This window comes from Budorcas taxicolor, chromosome 18, assembly GCF_023091745.1.
Source record: "Budorcas taxicolor isolate Tak-1 chromosome 18, Takin1.1, whole genome shotgun sequence".
In the NCBI taxonomy this organism is placed as follows: Eukaryota; Metazoa; Chordata; class Mammalia; order Artiodactyla; family Bovidae; genus Budorcas; species Budorcas taxicolor.
Window position 1 is genome coordinate 35750130 of NC_068927.1, and position 25243 is coordinate 35775372.

Below are 25243 nucleotides of genomic sequence, written 5' to 3' on the forward strand. Positions count from 1 at the left end.
TTTTTTTCTTTTTTTTTCCTGAAAAGCTGGTTTGCCAGCACACCACTGTATAAAACACACATACAGAAATATGCACAGATCATTAGTGTGCAGCTGACTCTTCACAAACGCAGCACACTCAGATCGAGAAATACATCATGAGCTGCAGCCCACAGCTCCGGCCATGTGCTCCCCCAGCCCCTGCGCCATGCCCAGCTCAACCACTGTCTTGACAACTGTCACTATAAGTTTTCTAGGTTTTGACCTTTATATGTTTGGAAGCATACAGGATATTCTCTTTTGGTCTGGCTTTTTTTGCTCAATATTCTGTCATGAGATTCAATGACACTATTGTGTATAAATGTCGATCACTTATTCTCATCACATTGTGTATATTGACACAATGGAATGTATACTATTCCATTGTGTCAATACACCACAAATAACTTAGCCATTCTACTTTAGTGGACATCTGAGTACTCTTCAGGTTGAGGCGATGAATAGTGAACGTTCTAGTAGAATGCTGCCCAACAGAGCTTTCTGCAATAATGAAAATGTTCTATATCTTCACTGCCCAGTATGATAGCCACTAGCCACTTGCAGCCACTGAACCCTTGAAATGTGACTAGTGCAACTGAAGACTAAATTTTTTAACTGAAGTACAGCTGATTTACAGTACAGGTAGTTTCAGGTGTACAGCTTACTGATTCAGCATTTTTGCAGTTTATACTCCATTACAGGTTATTACAAGATAATGGGCACAACTGCCTGTGTTATACAGTATATCCTTGTTGCTGATCTCTCTTGTGTATGGTAGTTTGTATCTATTAATCCCACATCCCTAATTAGTTCCTTCCTCCTCCCCTTTGGTAACCACAAGTTTGCTCTCTATATCTGTGAGTCTATTTCTATTTTGTATAGACATTCATTTGTATCATTTTTAAGATTCTACATATAAGTGACTTCATATAGTATTTGCCTTCCTTGTCTTATTTCACTAAGAATAATATTCTCTAGGTCCCACCCATGTTGCTACAAGTGGCATTATTTCATTCCTTTTTATAGCAGAACAGTATTCCATTCCATACCCTTTTTAATCCAATTGTCTGTTGATGGACACTTGTGTTGCTTCCAAATCTTGGTAATAGTGAATAGTGCTGCTATGAACATTGGGGAGCTTCCCTGATAGCTCATTTGGTAAAGAAGCTGCTTGCAATGCAGAAGACCCCAGTTCGAGACCCCTGAGTTGGGAAGATCCACTGGAGAAAGGATAGGCTACCCACCCCAGTATTCTTGGGCTTCCCTTGTGGCTCAGCTGGTAAAGAATCTGCCTGCAATGTGGGAGAGCTGGGTTTAATACCTGGGTTGGGAAGATCCCCTGGAGAAGGGAAAGGCTATTCTGGCCTAGAGAAATCCATGGAGTGTATAGTCCATGGGGTTTTTGTGGTGCACGTATCTCTTATAATTAGTGTTTTCATTTTCGTCAGATAAATACCTAGAAGTGGAATCATATGGTAGTTTCATTCGTAGTTTCTTAAGGACTCTCCATACTGTTTTCCACAGTGCCTGCACCAATTGACATGCCCACCAGCACTGAACTAGAGTTCCCTTTTCTCCAAATCCTCTCCAACATTAGTTATTTGAGTTTCCTTTTGATGACAGCCATTCTGACAAGTGTGAAGTGATACCTCATTGTGGTTTTGATTTGCATTTCTCTAATAATTAGCAATGTGGAGCATCTCTTCATGTGACTGTTAGCCATCTGTATGTCTTCTTTGGATAAATGCCTATTCAAGTCTTCTGACCATTTTTCTATTGTTTTTTTAATTGAACAGTATGAGCTGTTTATATATTTTGAACATTAATCTCTTTTGGGGCTCATCATTTGCAAATATTTTCTCCCATTCTGTAGGCTGTTTTTTCGTTTTGTTGATGGTTCCTTTGGCTGTACAAAAGCTTTTAAGTTTAATTAGGTCCCATTTGTTTATTTTTATTTTTATTTATTTTGTTTTAGGAGACTAAGCCAAGGAAATATTGCTACAATTTATGTCAAAAAGTGTTCTGCCTATGTTCTCTTCCAGGAGTTTTATGGTTTCAGGTCTTACCTTTAGATCTTTAAACTCTTTTAAAGTTTATTTTTGTATATAGTGTGAAGGAATGTTCTAATCTCATTGTTTTACAAGAAACTGTCCAGTTTTCCCAGCACCACTTGTTGAAGAGACTGTCTCTTCTCCTTTGTATATTCTTGCCTCCTTTGTCGTAGATTAACTGACCATAGGTGTGGGGGTTTATTTCCAGGTTCTCTATTCTGTTTCATGGATCTATGTATCTGTTTTTGTCCCAATACCATACTACTTTGCTTACTGTAACTTTGTAGGAGAGTCTGAATTTGGCAGAGTTATACTTCCAGCTTTGTTCTTTTTTTATTTATTGGAGTATAGTTGATTTACAATGTTCTGTTAGTTTCAGGTGTACAGCAAAGTGATTCAATTATACATACACATTCATTCTTTTTCAGATTCTTTTCTCATCTGGATTATCCCAGAACGCTCAGTAGAGTTCCCTGTGCTATACAGAAGGTCCTTGTCAGTTATCTGTCTTAATCTGTGTGTACTGCCAGCTTTGTTCTTTTTCCTCAGGACTGTTTTGGCAATTTAGGGTCTTTTGTGGTTCCATATAAATATTAGGATTATTTGTTCTAGTTCTAAAAAAAGTATCATGGCTATTTTGGTATGGAATACACTAAATCTGTAGATTGCTTTGGATACTACGGCATTTTAATAATATTATTTATTCCAATCTAGGAGCATGGGACATCTTTCAGTTTCTTTGAATCATCTCCAATTTTGAGGAATTGAATTTTTAATTTAATTTTCATTAATTTAAGCAGCTACATGTGGTTAGTGACTACCATATTGGACAGCACTGTTCTAGTATGTGAACATATTGATGCATTTCTGTTGGAGGATTCATTCTGCCCAGGAATGGAATTTCTGCGTTATGGGACATCCATATGTTTGGCTTTAATAGATAGGGCTAAATACTTTTCCAGAAGGGCAGTACCAGTCCACTCTCCTGTCATCAATATATGAGTTCTAGTTGCCCTCCATCGTCACCAGTGCTTGCTCTGAATTTTTTCACTTCAGCCATTCTGGAAAATAGTAGAAATATCACCTTGTGGTTTTCCTTTGAATTTCTCTAGTTATTAAGTACAGTGTACTAGCACCCTGGATATCCTCTTTTGTGAAGTGATTATTTAAGCCTTTTGCCCACTTTTTTTTAATTGGGTCTTTTTAGTATTAATTTTTAGGTGGTCTTTATATATTCTGAATACCAGACCTGTGTTGGATATATTATTGCAAAAATCTTCTTCCTCTTTGTGGACTGCTTTTTTAAGATTTTTTTGAATTTGTTCCTATATTACTTCTGTTTTATGTTTAGTGTTTTTGGCTGAGAAGCACGTGGGATCTTAGCTGCCCAAACAGGGATCAAACCCGCACCCCCAGCATTGGAAGGCAAAGTCCACTGGACTGCCAGGGACGTCCCTGGAAGATTTTTTGACTCTTATAACCATGTCTTTGCATTCAAAGATATTCTCAAATTTTTATATAGAGTATTTATCAAGTCTTACATATAACTGTTTGCTTTATTCATATTTAACTTTAAAATTTATAGAAAATAAAATGATATAGAGCATACAGTTAGGGGATACCCTCTTGGACTTCTTAGGAGCAGAGGATCCTGCTGATGCACTTCAAAGAATACATCTTTATAAATGTGAAAGCCAAGGTGGGCACCTTTTAAGTTGGATGGCAGATAGTAATAACGAGTTTTTGTCTATTATTGAAATTTTAGGTGTTAGGTTAAATGAAATTTAAAGAGACTGCTTGTGAAATAACTTAAACTTTTAAAATTTTTCCTTATTTTTTCCAAGATACAAAAGTACCTCTAACACTAAAATAATGACTGTGAGCCCAACAGTTTAAGGACAATTACAGTACATGCGGCTGTATACTTGCACAGCAAGTCACCAACACTCTCTAAACAATAAGAACAGTCACACTGGGGCACGGCTCTCACATTTTCCTTGCCAGAAAGCACAATGATCAATTACACCTGAGCGATGCTAGCACACTGCCATATCTACCAAGCGTAAAATCCAATTATCTAGGACAACACGACTATCAAATTCCCAGCCAGTATGGAATTTCTGAGTCCGTATATTCAGAAACCTATGGCGTCTTCCTTAAATTCTTGTAAAATAGGAATTATACTGAGCATTAAAAACACTGAACTAAGTAGTCCAACCACCACAGTGGCTGAAATTCAGTGTCTGATTTAACAAATGTTTACCTACCATTTCAAAATCAATTTCTGCCCAATCCTAGCACAGCCAGCACTTCTGCAGTGGCATTTATGTTTAACTGCTCAAGAATGAAAGGCCCAGCTATATACCATAGTCTTATTACAAGAGCCACAGGGAGGGTGCGCCCATGGAGCACACACAAGAGGAGAAAGACATGCCCACCATCATCCCTTTGTTCAACACTGGCTTTGATTTAGAGAAGAGGAGAATGCAAAAACATATCATAAAAACTGAATGAAGATCATGTTTAGTAGGTAAGAAACTAAACTGTTTCCAAGTTTAGTAGGTAATCAAGAGTTATACTTCCGCTGCAAAAATCTTTACAGGATTGAAAGTACTAAAGTGACACTAATACTGAAACATAGGTAATCAGAGGTAGCACAGGCTCTGGCGACATGAGTCACCATCAAAAGACAGCCCGGGTAAATATCGCACATTTCCTGTCAGCTGCTGCGAAGACTTGCATTTTCGAACTGAAAAGGAATCCTGTGGGGCTTTTTACTTCTCACTGACTTGAAGAAAGGCTGTTTTGTTTTAGGTCCCCTCATTGAACATGAGACCAAGGTTTCCAAATGAGTTTTCCTCTATCATCACAAGATGCATTATACTCAGTTACTACTGTTTGACATTGAACTCCTGTAGGTGACAGTGTGGCTACTCTCTTGAGTATGCCACCGAGAACTATTAGAGTGAAAGAGCTAATTGTGCAAAAATGGAGGATCCCATAAGAATGTGAAGGCGGAGCTTTCTATGTCTTGGGATCTATTATGTGGTTCCAGGCACCTGTACAGACAGGTTCCTCCCTGAGAAGCATTCACCAGTGTCCCAGGGCAGGTTACAAATTATTTAGAAACTCTTTCAAAATCTTCCCCTTGCTCTAGCTATGTCCTTGATCCTGTTCACATCTCAGTCCCCATGCCCCTTGCCCACCTTGAAGCCCAAACTCCCACCAAAGATCTTTATTTTAATATAGTACAATTTACCCATTGTTTCACAGTTAATATTAATACCTTTGTATCCTGTTTAAGAAATCCAAGGTCATAAAGATGTTCTACAGTGTCTTCCTATTGAAGCTTTACTGTTTTGCCTTTCATATTTAGCACTATGTCTAGGGAATATTTTGTTAAGATTTTAAGGTTTAATTGTCATATATTGAGCACCTACTGTGTTCCAAGCATCCTGCTAAGCAGTGTGCTTTAATTAGCTCAAAGAAATTGCTGTTCCCATTGGGCAATTGAAGTGCTAGAACCTCAGAGGGGTAAACTGCCCAGAGACCACCTGCAAGAGGGAGGACCAAGATCTGAACCCAGGACTCTGTGACTTGGCAAGATCCAAGGACCAGATGCATGTCAGCTTTGGTGGTGGAGCTCTGGGGTTCCCCCCACACCACCACTGCCCTGAGGAAGAAGGCTGAGGAGTGACCCTTCTCCCAGAGGACACTAAGGCCATTCACCTCAGACAGTGAATGCTGGTGAATAAAAGGCATTAGGACCGGGGCTGGGGTGCCCCAGCTCAGGGCTGCAAAGCAACCTTGGGGACTGGGGGGATTCAGGACTTCTCCACAAACACTCCATGTTTTTAGAAATCTACGTTCCATGAGCCACACGCTGAGAAACTACTCCAAAGCTCCACAGTTCAGTGTGATGCTGTCAGCCATTTGAGATCATTCGTATCTACTGTGGCCAAGAAGTATGTATCTTTGCCTGGTCTAGTAGTTTTTCTCATTCTACCTACTGAAGTGACATGTTACATTAATAGATTTCATGGTCTTAAACCATTCTTGCATTCCTGGAATAGGTCCTTTCTCCTCATAATGTATTATTTTTAGTACACCACTGCCCTGGTGGCTTCCCGCATGCCCTTGTAAATTCTAGGAGTTGAGGGAACTACTGCGGAGCAGGGGACAAAGTCCTGTGATATGTTCCAGAATCAGAACCCGCAAAAGGCCAGAACAAAACCAAGGATGATAGTACTTGGGGTGGGGGCTCAGCCATTCTGGCCCAAGAACACTTCTCTAGGTTGGCCCAGGCTGGGGGACAGTTGATGATAATTTGAAGCATTCATGAATTTAACATTTATATATCAATTATTCATGAACTTTCTGGAAAGACCACATTGTAGTAAATGGTCATTTTCTGAAGCCACAATTTTGAGGCTCATAATGCAAATGAGGGAGAGGAAAATGGCAACCCACCCCAGTATTCTTGCCTGGAGACTCCCACGGAGAGAGGAGCCCAGTGGGCTACAGTCCATGGGGTTGCAAAGAGTCAGACACGACTGAGCACAGCACGATGCAAATGGGGATGTGACAGCTAATTCCCTAGCTGATGGGTGGGCCATGCCAGCCCCCAGCTCCCATCCAGCTGCTTCTCCACACAGTTCCCCTATTTCCTACACATCAAGCAAGCACAGTGACTGCCAGTGTTATTAAAGCCTGTGTCCTCCATGGAAAACAGCCGAAAAGCCAACTGTAGGTGATGATGGAAGAGTAGAGATAATGAGTTCAAGGCCACTGATGACTCTAGCAAGAAAATGAGAGACTGGTGGTGTGGGTTCAAGTTGAAAGTCTCATTCTGCTGTGGTTTGATTTTGTAATGTCAGCCAGTTCACCACTTCCTCTGCAGAAACAGGGAAAAGTGGTCTGTGATACTGTTTCAGTGAGTTTTCCAGCCAACAAATAAATTGTTCATCAAACTGGAGATAAAACTTTAGTGAAGGATGACAGGATGGTAAGCTATGGAGTTTGGATACGTAGAAGTACATGTGAGTTAATTTTGGTGAGTTTATTGAAATGGCAGAATCTATCTTAATAGTGGAATAAATCATTCTCATCTTATATTTATAGAATCATGAACGGCCTGTGGGTGGTCACTTTTATTTTTCCAGTTATATTTTAATGCAGTGGCTAAAAATCTTCTACTTGGCAGTGGAGCACTCTCCTATTAACTCTGATGTGTAAACAGAGGGAAGCAGGGCTAGGGCTACTCTGCCTAACATGAGAGCAGAGAACTCCATGATCTACCAAGACTTTCCCCCTGAGCACTGGGGTATTTGTGCTTTCTACAGTTTGAGAGGTTCATTTTAGCTGATTCACATAATGTTCCTAGTGCCTAGCGTGTATCCAAGCAGAGAAGCACTTAGTGAGTACTGGTGGGTGGATGGATGGATGGGTGGATGGATGATTGAATATATGGATGGATGCATGGATGATCAAGTGGATCCTGAGTAGATGCCTAGATACATAAATACATGGGAGGGTGGATAAACGGTTGGTTGAGTGAATTAATGGAGGGGTGGATGATTTCACATTCTAATCCTCAGTTTCCACTATAACCTGCCCCACTTGTAATGCCTCAAACAGCCAAGTGAAACATGTCAGGGCCTTGACATCTTGCAGAGATACATTTCCGTTGTAAGAAGAATCCTGAACGCCAAGCAGCCATTTCCCCAGCCTCATAATGCCAGTGTTCATGTGGCAGCCCACAGCCTCACCCCAGGAGCACCTCCTCCTTCCCTGAGCTCTTCTGCGACCTCACCCTTCTGTACTCCTGCCCAGGCCCCTTCCTCCCTCCCCTGCTCTCCTTCTGCTGGTTCATTCTGCAAGACCCAGCCCCTGTGTGGATGTTCCTGACCTGCCCCCAGTGCCCTAATCTCTCTCCATCACAGTCTCCTGGTGACAAGAGGATAGGTATCGCCAAGTGGGCTGAGAAGTTGCCCAAAAAAAGAAGGGGATAGGACTCAGAAGCGCCCACGTGTAGTGAGCCTGCCCTGCCGTGTCCCCCTACCCTAGCTGGGAGGCTGGGACCAGCCATTGATGAGCAAAGAAAAGCGCCTGAATCCTCTTCCCCAGATTTTCTCCAATGACTTCACAGCCTCACCCTGGTGGCTTCAGCAGTGGAGAAGAAGTGCACTTCTGAGGCCAGACTTAGGGAAGTGGACCCATGACAAATGTGTTCAGAATTTTCTGTGACGGGGACCATCAGTCAGAACTCTGTCCATAGCCCCCTTCTTCCTCCAGCCAGCATCTCCGAAGATATGGGCAGGACTGGAGAACTAAAGACGGTGGCTCAGCACCTTCGGTGCCTCGGTGCCCTTCCTTTGCCAGTGGTCCTAGGTGGCTTCAGACTGCAAGAGCAATCTTCTGATCTCACTGCCTCCCCCATTGCGTTCACTGGGCTCCCACCTCCTCCCCTACCCCTTTACCCACCCTTCAGGAAGAACAATTCAAGATCCAAGAATAAACATCTTTCAGACAAACAGTGAGCAGGTCCAGAGAGGGCAGAGAACATGCCCAGGGTCACACAGAGGGTAACTGGCAGAACCAGGAATGTAGCCCAGTTCTCCCAGCTCTGCCACGAAACCAGGTGGACAAACTTCAGCCCACCAAGATTCAGTGTCCTGTAAATGGGAGTGGCCATGATTTCACACAGAGAGGAGGCAAGCGCCAGACTCGGCCCCAACCCCAGGCCGGGGTCACTAAGGGCCTGACTCACCAGTGGTTCCCAGTCGCAGCCTGGAGCAGAAGTCCGGAGGCGCAAGCGCTGGCTTCTGCCTGGCCCGGCGGCGGCCCACGGACCCAGGCACCATCCCAGCCCCGACAGGAGCCTCAGGACCCCATGCGCAGAGTCGGGAGAGCACCAGGGCTGTTTCTGCGGCGTGCTCACAGTACTTCAGCTTGGCGCGGCGGAGGAACTCTCTCAGGAACAGCTCACCGTCAAGAGCTTTCAGTTGAGCCTGGCTCCACTCAGAGCCCGGGAGCCTGGGCTTCAACCTCCTGCACGCTCCACCCACGCTCCACGCACGCCCCACGCTCCACCTACACGCCACGCACGCCCCACGCTCCACGCACGCCCCACACTCGCCCACTCACGTTCCATGCTCCACGCATGCCCTTTGCTCTACACGCCGCTCCACCCTCGCTCCTCGCTCACTTGGAGCCTGGCAGCAGCCTTCGTGTGTTTATGACATATCCCTTTCTTGGGAAGATTCCTTGGAGAAGGAAATGGCAACCCACTCCAGTGCTCTTTCCTGGAGAATTCCATGGACAGAGGTGGCGAAGAGCCACAATTGAGCGACAAACATACACATACACTATCCCTTTCTTCAGCCAGAGGGCGCCCCTAAAACACTTGGACCCCGGCCCCTGGACGTCTCCTCTTTGCCCTGGAGATAAAGGACAGCCTTTTCCCCCAACTTAGATCCGCTTGGTTAGTTGCCGCACATGGAATCTTCAGCTGTGTTATCTAGTTCCTGACCAGGGATGGATTCTGGGACCCCGCATTGGGAGCATGGAGTCTTAACTACTGGACACCAGGGAAAACCCAAGAATGGTCTTTTGATTTTCTAGATCCTCTAATAGTGGACCCCTGCCAGCCCCTCAAAACTTAGCAATATTTGTGCTCAGTCGTGTCTGACTCTGCGGCACCATGAACTGTTGCCCGCCAGGCTTCCCTGTCCATGGGATTTTCCAGGCAAGAATACTGGAGTGGGTTGCCATTTCCTTCTCCAGGGAATCTTCCTGACCCAGGGATGTTTAGCTATTTAAAGGCTTAGTTTAGCTAACCATGACATGCAATGTTTAGCTGTTGATATACTTTCACCCTGAATAAGACTTAGGTCATGGTCTATGTTGCTACATATAAGGTGGCCAGGAGGAAGCAAAGCTCAGTTTTAGGGAGAGGAAATTTTCACTTTAGCAAAATCCCAAAAACATGAATTCTGTCTCACAGTGCCTGTTAGCCACAGACTAGCATCTTGCCTAAGAGCACAGGGCTTTGGCTGCCCACTGACTTGGGTCCCTCTGTGTGGGCTGTGTGACACTGGACAAATCACTTAACCTCTCTGAGGTCCAGTTTCTCTACCTGTTAATTGGAGTTCCCATCATGGGCCATCATAAGAATTAAATGAACTAGTACATGAAAAGTACCAAGCATGGTGCAGGACACACAGTAAGTGTTCAGCAGAAGTTAGCTAGTCATGCTGGTGTGTGGAAGAAGGGCCACATCTCAGGGTACAATTTCCTCTTGGTCATCAGCACCTTTGTAGAGGCTACTTGGGAAGAAAATCTAGGCTAGAGGCAAAGCTTGCCTCATTCTCTGTCCTGTTGCAGCCAGTATGGGGGACAGAGAGGCAGAGGGGTGGGAAGGGGTGTTAGCATCATGTCATTTTTCTGCAGTCATTTTTATCTCGTTGATGAAGTGGACCCTGAATTTGGAAATTGGAAGAATTTCCCTCATAATTTAAAGCAGCGCCTACCTCTGCCGGTCACAGTGACTGGAAGATTAATTTCTTACCAGCCATACAGGCGGATGCCTTCCCAAACTGGCTTCATGCAGATGCAGGTGTTGCCATCTCCACGCCTGGCTGGTAATGAGCCCAGCACTGCCAGGAGGGTGAAGCTCCCCTTAGCAGCTGAAGCAGGTGGCAGCAAGTCGTCTTCAAGGTGACCCCATGGGACTGGCACCTCGGCAGAAGGCACTGCATGCTGAGCAGGGCAGGCATGCATGCACACAAATCCTGCCCTAGGTTTTTATTCTGGGCACCCACAACCTTGCCTTGGCCAGCTTTCTAGTAGCCCATCTGCCTTGGATCATGGGGTGGCCAGCATGTCCCAAGCCATCGAAGCAGCTGGGACATACTGAACCAGTCGAGCGTGGACTCCATACGCTCCTATGCTCCCCAAGGAGGACTGCCTGTCTGACATTCCCAAGTCCTGCCATTGGCTTCTAAGGGGGAGAGGCCACATGGTAGATGGGAAGATGGTGACATTGGTTGGATGGCCAATTGGCTTGCGCTTTATTAGAGAGAATATGGTAACAGAGTGGCCACTGGTTCAGACCTAGTCCAAGCCAAAGCCTGATCATTGGCTCAGCAGTGGCAGCACTGTGGACTAGAAGAGAGGTGGCCACAAGCTTCGCTTCATGACCAGGGTAATCACTGTGTGAAGTGCTATGTTGGAAAGGATGTTTTAAAAAAGGAAAGGATGCTGAGGCTGGCTCCTGGGCCAAACAAAAAGAGAATGGTTATTAATTAGCCCTATACTGGCTATATGATTGCGGTGGGTCATTTAATATTTTTGAGCCTCAGGATCCTCACCTCCAAAATGGGGAGAACATAGCTTCAGGGATGAAGTAAGCTCTTTAAACAGACCCTACACATAGCAGGGGCTCTCAAAACAGTGGTGTGTGTTTGGCCCCCAAAGAATCCCAGAAATTCACATACCCTGACATTCTCATATCACGGGGTCAAGAAGCACATATGCCCAGCCAAAATCAAGGGTCTCTCCCTCTCCCCAGTGAATGCACCTGCAGGGGAGCAGCTTACAATGAACTTCAGCAGGCAAAGGCTGCTGAAAGTAAGGCTTTCAAGCCAGCCCCTCCTAATGAATGTCAGTAAGTTTCAAGAGCTACCAGCATGGGCAGAACTGCTGGCCGGGCATCTTCACAGCGCAGGCAGCAACCCTGAATTCCTGCTTCACCTACCTGTCCCTGCCATGGGCTGAATGTGGGAGAGCCTTTTGGAAATGGTGCTGGAAAGGGATAAGAAGGGACAGATGGCCACAGCTGAACTTCCAGCTTCTGATTTGCCTAAGTCCAGGCTCTCACCTGGGAACAAAGCCCTCCTAACAGCATCCTCAGTACAGTATCCTCAAACACCCAAGACAGAGACCTCATTCCCCCGAGGGAGCTCAGGGCCTCCCTGCCACTTCTTTGTCTGATCTCAAGGCTGGAGCCACCCATTCAATACATGCCTTGGGCACCTTTGGTAAACTTGGACCCAGGGCTGAGCTTGAGGATACAGAGGGCACTCAGACACAAGCCCTGGTAACCGTGCATGGTCATACATGCATGATCATACATGACAGATGCAGAACAGGGCCTGGGACCTTGGCTCTGGGAGGGCAGACCGAAGGACCCCTTTCAGAACAGGGCCCAGGAATGCTTGCCCTGCCCCTGTGGCTCACCGAGTGTCTGCAGCTCACTCCCTCTGGGGAGGTGGGACCCGCATGCCAGGGACAGGGACACAGAGGGCAGTGAGCTCTGGACTTCGAAGTTGGGGCCTGGGTTGCTTGACTTGACCACAGAGTAACAGAATGACCGTGGGCTGGTCACTTACCAGTCCTGAGCATCAGTCCACACATCTGTAAAAGAGGAAATCCACACCCCAACCCAGCTGAGTGGGAGGGAATTAAGGGGCAGTCTCAGAGACTCACTAATGAGGTGCTTGTTTCTCCCTGGGCAGAGGCCCGTGGATGCTCTTGGCTGACTCTAGCCCCTCCCTGGAGCTCCAGCCCTCGGGGCTCCATCATCTTATCCAGCGGGAGGACAATGCCACCATGGCTCCCAGAAGCCCCCTCTAGTAGCGCTCTCAGGGACCCAGCTGTTGGCCCTAGAGAAGGTTCTTTCATCGTCAATACTCTGCCATGTCACACCCCTTCCTAGAAGCCCCTTCTTACCTCTCTGCACCTTTGCCCTTGCTCTTCCCCTGCCTGGAATACCTCCAAACTTCTCCAAGAAGTCCTCCCTGATCAGATCCAGCCCCCTGACTTGTCTGGGTCAGTTACTGCCCACAGGCCCAGGCCCGCCTGATTTCCCTGGTGTCCCATGGGTAGGATTCACCCCCAAAGCAGGCAACCAGTATGGTTTGTCCTCAAACTCCAATGCCTGAGTATCCTCCATCCCTTCCCAAGACCTTGGCAAAGTCACACTGACCTTCCAACCTTGTGCCTTGTTGGAGGAGAGTCCTGGTCTAGCACTGGATCTTGGGTTCAAGCCTCAGCTCTGCCACTAATTCGCTGTGTGACCTTGAGCAAGTCCACTGCCCTCTCTGAGCTTCCTTTTTCCTATCTGTGAGTTGGCTGAGCTCCCAGGGCAGAGGCTTCAGGGGAGAGGAGAAGAGGTCAACTCTCACTAGTAGAGGCTCCTGTAGATGTAGAGGGGCAGGATGTGGGCAAGGTGCTGCTCCCTTCCTCCCTGGCAGAAGCAGTCAGGATAAAGTCCATGGGCCACAATAGCCTCCATTTACCTAGGGATGAGGGCTTCCCAGGCGGCGCTAGAGGTAAAAAGCCTGCCTGCCAACGCAGGAGACTCAAGAGACACAGGTTTGGTCCCTGGGTCAGGAAGATCTCGTGGAGGAGGGCACAGCCACCCACTGCACTTTCCTGCCTGGAGAATCCCACAGACAGAGGAGCCTGGTGGGCTATGGTCCATAGGGTTGCAAAGCGTTGGACACGACTGGAGTCACTTAACACGCACACCGAGGGAGGGATAACTCGCAGGGCAGCAGGGAGGCAGGAGGAAGGTGTGGGGCAGAATGTTTGTTCAGTGTCTCTCTCTGTTCACAGTAGCTCGGTACAACCGCACCAGTTACTTCTACCCCACGTTCTCGGAGAGCTCAGAGCACAGCCACCTGCTCGTGTCCCCCGTGCTGGTGGCGAGTGCAGTCATAGGCGTGGTCATCATCCTCTCCTGCATCACCATCATCGTGGGCAGCATCCGCAGGGACAGGCAAGCCCGGCTCCAGCGCCGCCACCACCGCCACCGCCGCCACCACCATCGCCACCACCGCCGCCGCCGCCGGCGCCATCGAGAGTACGAGCAGGGCTACGGTGAGCTGCTGCCCGTCCCCGGGCACCCCCAGGCCCCCTGCCCGATTGTCGCCCAGGTGGCAGCAGGGAGGTGGCGGCTCTGCCATGGGCGGGACAGGGTGGTCAGGCTGCATCCTAGAGGTCCTGAGTGATCAGGAAGAGCCCAGAGGCACTCACCATAATGCCTCAGTGGCGTGGGAAGCCCAGCTGTCTGCCAAGGGTGAGGCTGAAGGTCAAAGGGTGGTATAGGGCTTCTCCCCAGCCCTGGCCACCGTGAGACCAGGCCTGCCTGTTCCTGCCCTTGAAGCACCAGCCTGACCCTTAAGGAGCACAAGGCTCCTGCCCAGAGCGTGCCCACCTCCAACAAGGAGCCCAGTACCACCCTCGGCCTCTCCTACCCCAGGACGGAGCCAGTCAGGCCCAGGATGGCCAGCCTGCCCACCTCACAGAGCCCGACCCTTACCCTCTACTCTTCCTGCTCACCCACCTAAGACGCCTCCTTCCTGCTCCCTCCTGCCTCTGCATGCGCTCTTCCCTGTGCCTAGAATGCCATTCCCCACCACCTCCCCATCTGACAGAAGCCTGCTTGTCCTTCCAGAGCTGGCACAAATGCCTCCTCCTTTTAGAGCCTCTCTGCCCCTCCTCACGCCCTCCCCTCAGGCAGGGGTGGTCCCCACTCCCAGGACCTCCTGAGCACTGCACCCACCCCCAGCAGTGCCCTGACGCTGGGCAGCTGTAGCTCTCCTCACACTGAGCTCGCAGCCCAGCACGGGCCTAGCCCAGAGGGACCTACTCCACAGCAGAGGAAGTCACCTCCCCATCCCATTTTCCCAGCAAAATTTGTGGTAGCCCATTTTAAAGACCAAGAGCTAGAGGGACTTGTTGAGTGGCTCGAATGTGCCCGAGCCTGAGCCTGGGACTTAGAGCTCAGGAGAGGGCCAGGGGAACTTCCAAGAGTGAGTGGAGAGGTCGACCTTGGCCTTGAGAGAGAGAGGCCTCGGGAGAGAGAGGCTAGTCCGTCCTGAGTGCGTGGTGGGGCCATGGGGCCAGTGTCACATGAGCAAGTCCCCGGCCCTGACTTCAGAGCAGGTGGGGTGACTGCAGGCCGCCGCCAGGCTGCTCTGGGCTCAGGCCTTTGCTGCCTGATGCTGACTCACTGCACCCCCACGGCCCTGTCGCCGTGGAGACCCTGCTGTGGGGTTCCCGCCTCCCTGCCCTCGCCTCTGTTCTCAGCTCTGGCTTTGGCATCTCCTTGGGGCCTCAGCAGGAGGCCTGGAGGTGCTGATGCCCTGATGCCATCCCCTGGCCTTCAGGGGGTACACCAGGGACTGCCAGGAGGCTTGGAAAGAAGCCAGGGGGGAGGGGACACAAGACCCATGACGCTCTGACGAGCAGCAGCCTCCTGGCCGTGGGGGACCCTCTGTCCTTCAGATGCCCTCCCTGGCTCCAGTGACTCAGCCTCTCCAGGTTCTCTCCCATTGCTCTGGTGCCTTCTTCTCAGACTTGCTGGTAGATTCCTGAGAAGAGGAATCTCGAGGTTCCTGAGAGCCCCACCCTGGGCCCTGGGTCCTGAGAGAGGACCCACCCCTGCTCCATCTCACACACCCTCCAGCTCCAGGCCCCACCCATCCTCCTCACCCGATGCCCCAAGGCTCTTACGTCTCAGAGGCACCTCAGACCCAGGGTCCACAGCAGCCTTCATCTCCACTTCTTACCAAGCAGCCTCAGGAAAGTCACTCAGCTCTGTGAGTCATCTATACAATGGGTACATGGGGACCCGCCCCAAAGTTATTGTCAGGTCTAAAATAGCACAGCGCCTGGTTTATGAGTACGTGCCCAGTTCATGTTAACTATTTTCATTATCTCTCCCCCTTGAGACAACCTGCTCCGGGGTCACTGATGCTGCAGCCCCCACAGCTGCCAGCCGGCGGCCTAGTGCCTCCAAGGCCTTCTCCATGGGACGAGCACCATGATTGAACTGTGACCTCTGCTCAGTGCCATGCAGCGGCTCCCCGTTGCCCTCGGGGCAAAGTCAGTCCTCCCCTGCCTGCCCACAGGGCCCTTCTGCAGGCTGGCCAGGTGCAGAGAGAGGCGCCAGTGAATGTCTGAGAATGAATGAAGGAGTGAGTGAATGAAGGAATGAGGCAGAGAGACTGGGGAAGAAAGATGGGAGGAAAGAAGGAAGAAGAGGGAGAGGAAGAGAGAAAGAAATTTGTTCTCTTTCCGTAAGATGGAAAGATCCTGAGTTTGAGCTTCAGGAGATGGATCTGGCCCTCTCTCACTTGCTGGAGGTTTAGAGCAAGTGACTTCACGTCTCTGTTTCTTCATCTGCAAGAAGGAGGCACCCACTGTGTCCCTCTCTCAAATACCTGTGAGGGTGAATAAGATCCTGAGGCTACTGCACAGTGAAGCTTATGGATGCAAGTTCCTCCTCCCTGCTCTCTGGAGCCTGTGTAAGGTTGCTAACCTTGGACTGGGGCTGAATAATGAACAGAGGTATACCTTAACTTGGGTAAATAAGGAGAGAGAGAGATTTGGGTCTCCCTGGACTATCTGGGTGCGTGCTAATGAGGAGAACACAAAGGAGGGTAAAGGAGAAAGGAATTTGGGGAGTTCAGGTTGGGGGAGTGGAGTTTCTTTCCAGCTGTTCCTTGAGAGCTCTGCCCACCTGGATGTCTGGGGCTGACCTGGGTCATCGCAGGACTGGGGTCTGGGCTAGGTGAATGCCTCAGGGTGACCTCAGTTTCCCTAAGATGCTCAGCCTGTGGGGAGCCCAAGGAAAGTAACCCCAGGGAGACAGAGGTGAAGAGCAGCGTGGTTCAACCCCGTCGGCCCTCAGGCGTGCCCACCAGGAAACAGCCTCAGCTTTCCCGAGGTCCAGACAGCCCTGGCTGCCCGCCGCCCCAGCACACAGTGGGTAGGGCCCTGCCCGCCAACTCTGGTGGGACTGGGACCCAGCACCGGAGCCCAGTGGCCAGCCACGGTGCCACTTCTCTTCTCACCCAGTTATTTCATGCTCTCCTCTCTCCTCAGTTTCTTCCCCAACTCCTTCCCCAAATTCTCATTCTTCAGCTTGTGACCTGAACGGAAACAAATCTCATTTCAGCATCTTCTCAGCATGTTATTGGAGTCCTTTTTCCTAGCAGAAGCGTAATGTGTGATCACTGCGGAAAACCTTTAAAATACAGCAAACATAAAAAATTAAGGGTTCTGTTCCTGTCCTCCAAACAGAGCCACTGTTTGGAAAGTTTTCTTCTGAGAGCTTTCATGATGTCTGTAGATAATCCTGGGATTGTACCCGCAGATGGAGTTTTGTATCCAGATTGTTCCACTCACCATTGTGTCAAGAGTGGAAAGAGAGTTTGCAGAATGCAAGGAGCAGTCTTTGGGGTTGTACAGACTATGCGTGAATTCCAGCTGCACACTCTACCAGCCACAGGACCCTGAGCTCTTGGCTATAGAATGGGAAGGGGAACCCAACAGTGGTGTTGACCTCAAAGAAGGGTCGCAACTCCCTCCCAAAGGAGACAAGCCCCGCCTACTTCAGGCCCCACCCTCTGAGGGGAAGAGCTACCTGGGAGGCCAGGGCCGTCTGGAGACCTCACATTTCAGCCATCTTTGCAGCTCCCACTGTCCTCCAGCCTCTGCCAGACCTATTGGAAACTGGGAGGTGGAGAGCTTCTAGGGTTAGAAGCCAGGACATCCAGTCACCCTCTGGCCCTACCAATAATTTGCTGTGTGGCCTCTGTCAAGTCACTGATCCTCTCTGAACCCCAGCTGTAGAATGAGAAGACTGTACTCCTTTGGCATTTCCTAAGCAGTGTTACTAGGTCTAAGAAAATAAGATTCTGTTGGTAGCTGCTGCACAAGCACAGTTAAATATGTTTCTCAGCTTCAGGACATTTCAAGAGTCTTTGATGTACTTGTGCGATAAAAACAACAACAGAAGACAGCGTCGTCTGTCAAGTCACCAGGATTCATCATAGAAGCCCCATTTTCTCCCTGGGAAACCTAAAGGGAGGGAGACCTAACCCCAGAGACCTCTGCAGTCCTCATTCCCCGACACTTCCTCCCCATTTGTCATGCCCCAGCCCTTCTCCACAGCTCAAAGCATCCTGTTCACACTACAGTCTTCTTTCTCATCTCCCCGCACCCCCACCGCCCTTGACCTGAGCTGTTCTGTTCCTTCTGCCAGGCTTGCCCCGTCCCCCTGGCTAATTTCTAGACGAGATTCAGTTCTGAGAGCCTTTCCTCCAGGAAGCCCTCCCTGACCTCCAGGCTGGGTCGGGCCCTTCTCTGCTCCCACAGCCCTAGTATGACACCTATCAAAGCTCATGATGTGCTTGCTCACGACTTGGCTGTCCCCAGGACAGGCTGCTCGGCACCCTGGGAGCCCCACCAGGCCCGGGCCAGCTCTGCTTCCTCTCTGTGACCACTGCCAACACACACCCAGTAGAGCACCGGCATTCATATTCTGGGGCTCGCTGAGGGGATGAAGGCAGCTGTTCATGGTGAGGGAGGGGCAGGATAGTGAGCTGGAGAGAACAGGCAGATTCCCTGGCACCGGCCTGAGACCCAGGCCGAATGTCCGTCCATTCCCTGCAGTGTCCGACGGGCACACATACGGCCGCCCGAGCCACAGGATGCGCTACGCCTGCAGCCCCGCCGAGGACTGGCCTCCGCCTTTGGACCTTAGCTCTGATGGGGACGTGGATGCCATGGTGCTCCGAGAGCTGTACCCAGACTCTCCACCCGGGTAAGGAGGCCACGCAGGGGCGGCAGGAGGGCCTGAGAGGGCGGGGCTCCGGACAGGAAGCCCCGCCCCCACGGGGACTGGCAACACCCCAGATGGTACAAATACAGAACACATCTGCTCAGTGGGCGTGGCCATCTCCTCACCCTCCTGACCGGGTGAGGTGGGGCGTGACTCAGCAGATGTCACCGAGGGCCACTCCAAAAGGCGAAAAGAAGGAAAGTTCAGTTGCTCCAGGATGGGTGAGGAGCTGAGGTGGAGGGTCCAGCCCAAGCCCCTTGGTTGCTGCTCAGTTGCCCAGTCCTGTCCGATTCTTTGCGACCCCGTGGACTACAGCACACCCTACAGCGCACCAAGCTTCCCTGTCCTTCACCATCTCCCAGAGTTTGCTGAAATTCATGTGCACTGCACTGGAGACACCATCCAGCCATCTCATCCTCTGTCACCCTCAGTATGAGCCCCTGAAGTCCCGATCACACCCGCTGGGACAGGTGTCACTGTCTACAGTTGCGCTCATGGCCCACCAGGTGGCCCTGTCCTGGGGGGATTCTCTTCTGGGTCCTGTCCTGGCAGCCACTCTCAGGCACCTCACCCACCACTTGCTGCTGCTAAGTCGCTTCAGTCGTGTCTGACTCTGTGTGACCCCATAGACAGCACCCCACCCGGCTCCCCCATCCCTGGGCTTCTCCAGGCAAGAATACTGGAGTGGGATGCCATTGCCTTCTCCAATGCATGAAAGTGAAAAGCGAAAGTGAAGTCGCTCAGTCGTGTCTGACTCTTTGTGACCCCATGGACTGCAGCCTACCAGGCTCCTCCGTCCATGAGATTTTCCAGGCAAGAGTACTGGAGTGGGGTGCCATTGCCACCCACCACTTAGGACCTGGAAAGAGTAATTCCCATCCAGGGGACCCCCTTGCGCCCTGCACACAGCCCCATCCTCCCCATCACCTTTTTACTCTTTACCACCACCGCCACTCCCCCACCCCAGGGTCACTGGGAGGGATGGACTTTCCCGGAGGATGGGTGATTTTCTGCCCTGCAGCTTCAGGTTCAGAGGGCCCCCAGGAAGTCCTCCCTAACCCTTGAAGGAGCACTTTGGGGTGACCTGAGACCAAGAAGTGTCTGGCTGCCCCCACCAGCACTCCCCACACTGGGAGCCCCACCTGGAGATGCCTCGGCAGTGGCAGCTGCTGTTCTAAGAGATCTGGGACCCAGCATTTGGTGACTCACTCACTTGTGTTCACAGGGACACCAGGGCTGAGTCAGGGCCAGAATCCAGGTCTCAGTGTGCTTGGTGCCCCTCCCCAGGGTGTGGAGGGGTCTCACTGGAGTCAGTGGGACCAAGGCCTGGCCTGCTTCACTCCAGGGCAGCCTGTCACTGTGGCTAGGCCTCTAGCCCTGGGGGGAGAGAACCCGCTACCTGCCACTGATGCCAGCTCACACAGGGCCTGAGGGAGCTTCTTCTCTTGCAGTTACGAGGAGTGTGTGGGACCAGGCGCCACTCAGCTGTATGTCCCCACGGATGCCCCGCCCCCCTACTCACTGACCGACTCCTGCCCCGAGCTGGACGGCGCCCTGGATGCGGGCAGTGGCCACAGCCCTGGCCGACACCAGCAGGCGCAGAGGCCGCAGGGCCAGAGTGGCCTCCGCACTGTCTCCATGGACACCCTCCCCCCTTACGAGGCTGTGTGTGGGCCCAGCCCCCCATCAGGCCGGCTGCCACTGCCTGGACCACAACCAGGCCTGCAGAGCTCCCAGGGTTCGCCTGCCACAACCCAGGCCCCGGCCTTGGGCCCAGAGCGGATCATGTGAGCAACCTGGTGGTCAGGTCCTGCCAGCCCCTCAGGGCTGAGTCACATCTTTCAGGCACACAGATGCGTGTATATACACACACACACACACACACACACACACAGATGCTCACATTGCACCCCCACATGCACACATATACACACAACTTGGACAGACACACACTGACACACCCATGTGCACGCACACATCCAGACATGTCCCTCACGTGTGCAGGCGTGCACACGCACACAGGTCTCCCCCGCCAGATACACAATCCCACCTGTGAAGGTTTCATTGCACATGAAGCTCTCCTGACCTCCAGTCTCCTCCCCAGCCTGCCAGTGACGCCCCTGGAGCCAGTGCTGGGAGAAAGGGGGCAGAGAAGGGGCTGGGGTTCACTCTGCCCTCTCCCCAGGCCGTCTGCCCTGCCCTCGCTGGGCAGGCTGGGCCCCAACACTGACTCTGCGCCCCAGAAGCTGCTCAGCCATCCCAGGTCAGCTGCCTGCCCAAACTCACCCCCCCCCCCGCCCCCCGCCGCCCCCAGGAGGCAGCTGGTCCTCCCAGTTGGCGGGACAGGCCTCAGTGAGGCTCAGCTCCACGCTGTCTCTATGTCCCCACCCCAGGCCAGAAGAGCCACAACACCTGCCACTTATAGGGTGAGGGACACGGGACTGGGGGCCCAGGCACAATCTGGAGACCCTCGCCTCACCCTGCCCCATCCCTAGCCCAGCACCCTCCGTCTGGTGGTGCTAGCGGAGTTATCTCCAAAGCCCCCACTCCAAGCCACAAGTGATGGACCGGGCCCTCAGCAGGCACGCGGTGGTGGTGGGGGGGTGGTGGTAGTGGGTCACGGCTGTGCCCATGTCCATCCAACCACTGCCTGGGACTGAGGGTCTTCAAAGGAGATGGGGTGGGGCCTGCCTGGGGACAGGCGCTGAGGCAAAGGAGCAGCCCCTCGCTAGGTGCATGCCCTGCCGACCATTCATGGCCTAAGCTCAAGTGGGCTGGAGACGGACCCCAGGAGCAGTGCTGGCTCTCTGGGTGGGGGCTCAGGGTTGGGAGTTGGGAGCCAGCACCTTCTGGTCTGCCCTCCACGGTGCTGGCGCAAATGAAATCAAGGGGATGTGGGCCCCACTGTGCCACCACGAGAGGACCAGTGGTTGCATCTCAGCCTTGCTGCTGGGGCTACCACAGAAAGGAGTACATGGGCCTGGTTGTAAACAGACTGAGACCTTGGCCCCTGAATCCCAGCAATTTCCATCAGAGACCGCGCAGGTAACAGAGCCGATGCCTGCAGACCCAGCCTGCACGAGGGTGGCAGCCCTGCGCCCATGAAGAGTGTCCCCGCCGGCACCACCAGCGGCAGCCCCCCAACCCGCCCCACCTCCCGCCCCACCCGCTCCTTACACTGCAGCACCCCCAACCAGCCTCCCCCTGACATTTCCATTCCTCCAATAAAGGGCTAAGACAATTTAGTAATCCCTTTCTTAAGAAGAGAGGTGGCGAGGAAGGCAATCGTGAATCTTATTTTCTGTAGAAATAGCGTTTCTTCTGGTGCAGAACTGAAAGGAATCCACCCAGAAGTTCTGTAGCATCCTGGCGCCCCTAACTCTGCCCGGGGAAGGGACCTTGTTTACACGCCACCTTTGTGGTGTATTGTTCTGTCCACCTTTGTGGTGTACTGTTTTCTAGGCAAAAAAATAATCTCTCGTCTGTTGTACTGTATAGCCTTTAAAATGCACTCCAGGGCTGAGGTTCTTTTAAGAAACACACCTTGCTTCTGCAACCCTAGAGAGTGCCAGTGTTGCGGGGGAGACAAAAACCCCCACATGCTCATCAGTGTTGAAGGGATGGAGCCCAGCAGCTTTTCTTGTCCCTGGATTAAGCGCTAAATAAGCAACAGTGTATCTTTTCTGTGTTCAAAATAAATATATGAATAAAAAATGTTGTAAGAAGTAACCTGAATAAGGAGCCCATGTTGGGGTTGGCACCATCTGACACTTGTAAGGAAAGGGTTATATCAGCACACTGAAAATATGTTACTTTTCTCAAAATCAGCAGTCACTGAAACCTTTTTATTCTTCTAGGACAGCGATATTTGGGTAGTCGGTGATTTACACCAGTTAATTTGTTGTTGTTTAGTGGTTAAGTTGTATCTGACTCCTGGCGACCCCGTGGACCGGCAGCCTGCCAAGCCCCTCTGTCCGTGGGATTTTCCAGAAAGGAATCCTGGAGTGGGTTGCCATGTCCTCCTCCAGGGGAACTTCCCTGAACCAAGGATTGAATCCACGTTTCCTGCTTGGCAAGTGGATTCTTAGTGGATTCTTTAAAAAGCCATAATTTCTTTTAAACCTCTCTAAAACATGGCATCGATTCTCCAAGACTTGGCCAGTGTAACTGCCGCCAAGACAAGCCATAAACTTGCAGGACTTGGCTCCAGGAACACCAGAAGACTGGCATTTCACTCCACACTCTGACAGCTTTGACTATCAGGAAGCGGTGGGGAAGGTGTGGGGGAGGAAATTAGGCTGAAATGACTGAAATAAGTCATTTTCTCCCCCTCTCAGAAATTTTGTCTCTGCTTTCTATAAGACTTTGCTCTTGGTTGTTGATCCGTTGTCTGACAGGTTCCCTTTCTCTGTCACTCTTCCCTCCTACTCGAATTCAGGTAGAGTCCATTAGTATAGTCCTAAACCCCCAAGTGCCCTGAAAGTGGGGTGCGATCCTGAAGGACGGTACAGCCCTGTCCTGGGTCCCACTGCAAGCCCACACTGCCACCTGCTGGCTGCCTGCCGCCACTGTTCAAAGCCAGTGAGCCAGCCCCTGAAAGACGCAAATTCCCTTCTAGTTTCTAACCCACTGCCTGCGGACACTCGGACACTCGTAGTTGTAACAGAACTTGTTTTGGTCCTGGGCTTTTCCTCCACCCTCGGGATGTTCCATGAGGTTTAAACCGTTCAAGCATTCCATTTACAGGAATCATTCCTGCCGGCTCCCCCACCCCCACCCCGCAGCATCTCTCTGCTGCTGCTGCTGCTGCTGCGTCGCTTCAGTCGTGTCCGACTCTGCGACCCCATAGAGGGCAGCCCACCAGGCTCTGCCGTCCCTGGGATTCTCCAGGCAAGAATGCTGGAGTAGGTTGCCATTTCCTTCTTCAATGCACGAAAGTGAAAAGTGAAAGTGAAGTCGCTCAGTCGTGTCCGACTCTTTGCGACCCCATGGACTGCAGCCTACCAGGCTCCTCCGTCAGCATCTCTCTAAGCACAGCCAGATAGCTCAGCACCTCTCACGGTGTGCAAAATAACCACTCCCCTGTCCTAAACACCACGGTGCACAGTTCAGGTGCCACCTCTGTACCCTGAGGCCCCTTCTGGAAATGAATGTGGCAGCCTTCATGGTGGTGCTGCCCAGCTCACCTGGTACCCATGGCAATCCCAACCGGAACAACCCCACACCCACACGCAGTTCCAAAGCAAACAAACTCAGGATCCCACAGCCCCCCAGGGGCTATCAAGCTCAGTGTTCTCCACCTCCTCCATTCACAGCATGCCTTGTGTCCACTCTGACACAGTATGGCACCACATCCAAGTTCCTCACACTCCTAGGAGGAGACTGGATGCCTCTCTCTGCCAGTGGGCCCTGAGGGGTTGGGCCCGCATGAGCCCTGGGCAGTGGGGCTCATCGGGGCCCCAAGAAGATGGAAGTGAAGCTAAATTCCCAGGATGGTGGGAACAGGAAGAAGGGCAGGACCAGCCCTGGGACAGGATGGGGGTGCAAGGGGTTGATGAGGAAGGTGACCCCAGAAACAGCACCAGGGAGTGGGAAGTGAAACTGGGAAGGGTGGAAAGTCCAGGCAGGGTGTTGTCAAGCTGGTCGCCGCTCTGGGCAACTGCACTCCGTCCCCCTGGCAACTCCGAGAGCCAGAGTGGAGCTTGCCTCAGGGTTAGTCAGCCAATGGGGAGGGAGGTGGATTAATCACACACGGCACTCAGATTCTCAAGGATCATTGTCTGAGGCTGCCCTTCAGCCCAGCTGCTCCACCTTGTGCAGCTGAGCAGCTCCTCGGGCCCAGGTCTTCAGACCGGAGACCTCAGCTGAGGCCATCACCCTGGTCTGTGCGGGGTGCCACCGGGCCATCAAGCACGGGCACAGTGCCCTCCACGGCCTCCGGGAGCAGCAGGAATCCCTCGAGAGAAGGAGGAACAGGGTGGATACCAAGCACGGCTGACCACAGCAGCCCCTTGGGACACCGCTGGCTTGCACGAGCCAAGCCCACCCACGTATGCACACACAGGGGTCTCTCATACCAACTTCCTAGAGACTCTCAGTCACACACTCGTGTGCAGCATCACTCAGTTCACACTACCTGCAGCACACACAGCTCACACACACACACACACACTGTGCCCCTCACACTCAGAGCTCACACACCCAGAGGTCCCACCCCAAAGCCACCCACACTCATGCTCGGGTATCATCGTCAGTGTCCCCCAAAGACTGACCAGGCTTGGGGCACTAGCGGTGGAAGGACCCACAGCGTCATCACCCGAGAGAGCGAATGCCCCATCCGGGGTTTGGCTCTGCTGACCTCACAGCGCTCCTCCCCAAGCCCAGGTGAGCTCTCTCAACTGGAACCAATTGCCTGGGGCAGGCCTGGTGTTTCTGGGCGGGGGGGCTGGGCACAAGGGTTGCAGCCCACGTGTGCCCGTTCAGCATCTCTTCAAGGACTCCCAGGTCTGCAGGCCTCAGGCCCCGAGGTCACAGCCTC

The 25243-nt window shown here is 51.6% G+C and overlaps 1 protein-coding gene across 1 annotated transcript in view; it reads left to right on the forward strand.

The window, feature by feature from the left end:
* BEAN1 (brain expressed associated with NEDD4 1) overlaps positions 1-20747 on the forward strand; it is a 37248-nt gene extending 16501 nt beyond the window's left edge. The window contains exons 3-5 of the mRNA XM_052656482.1: positions 13689-13952; positions 18537-18687; positions 20157-20747. Coding sequence (XP_052512442.1) covers positions 13689-13952; positions 18537-18687; positions 20157-20496 — 755 coding nt within the window. The 3' untranslated portion in view covers positions 20497-20747. The remainder of the gene's footprint in view (positions 1-13688; positions 13953-18536; positions 18688-20156) is intronic.
* Positions 20748-25243: the final 4496 nt, after the last annotated feature.